Raw genomic sequence first — 272 nt, forward strand, 5'->3', positions numbered from 1 at the left:
CCCCGAGGACCGGGCACGCCAGCCTTGCGGTGTGCGTGGAAGCGGGGTGCACTCTGCGCAGCCCACCATGGGAGGGGGCGGCAGGGCCTGTCCCCGCAGCTCTCACCTTCATGTACTTGTTGAAGACGCCCCGGATTTCCTCGTTGATGCTGGGCTGCAGGACAGCTCGCAGCAGGTCCATGGACACGGCCGGGTCCGTGAAGCTGCAGGTGGGGGGGTCAGGCGGGGGGCGCAGGAGCCCCCTCGCTCCCGTCTGGTCTAACCCAGACCCT

At 69.1% G+C, this 272-nt stretch overlaps 1 protein-coding gene across 1 annotated transcript in view; it reads right to left on the reverse strand.

The window, feature by feature from the left end:
- Positions 1-230, reverse strand: part of LOC104127965 (deoxynucleotidyltransferase terminal-interacting protein 1) — a 5,918-nt gene extending 5,688 nt beyond the window's left edge. Inside the window, exon 1 of the mRNA XM_035896154.1 lies at positions 107-230. Coding sequence (XP_035752047.1) covers positions 107-181 — 75 coding nt within the window. The 5' untranslated portion in view covers positions 182-230. The remainder of the gene's footprint in view (positions 1-106) is intronic.
- Positions 231-272: the final 42 nt, after the last annotated feature.

The sequence above is a fragment of the Egretta garzetta genome, unplaced genomic scaffold (genome assembly GCF_000687185.1).
Source record: "Egretta garzetta isolate BGI_Z169 unplaced genomic scaffold, ASM68718v1 scaffold356, whole genome shotgun sequence".
In the NCBI taxonomy this organism is placed as follows: domain Eukaryota; kingdom Metazoa; phylum Chordata; class Aves; order Pelecaniformes; family Ardeidae; genus Egretta; species Egretta garzetta.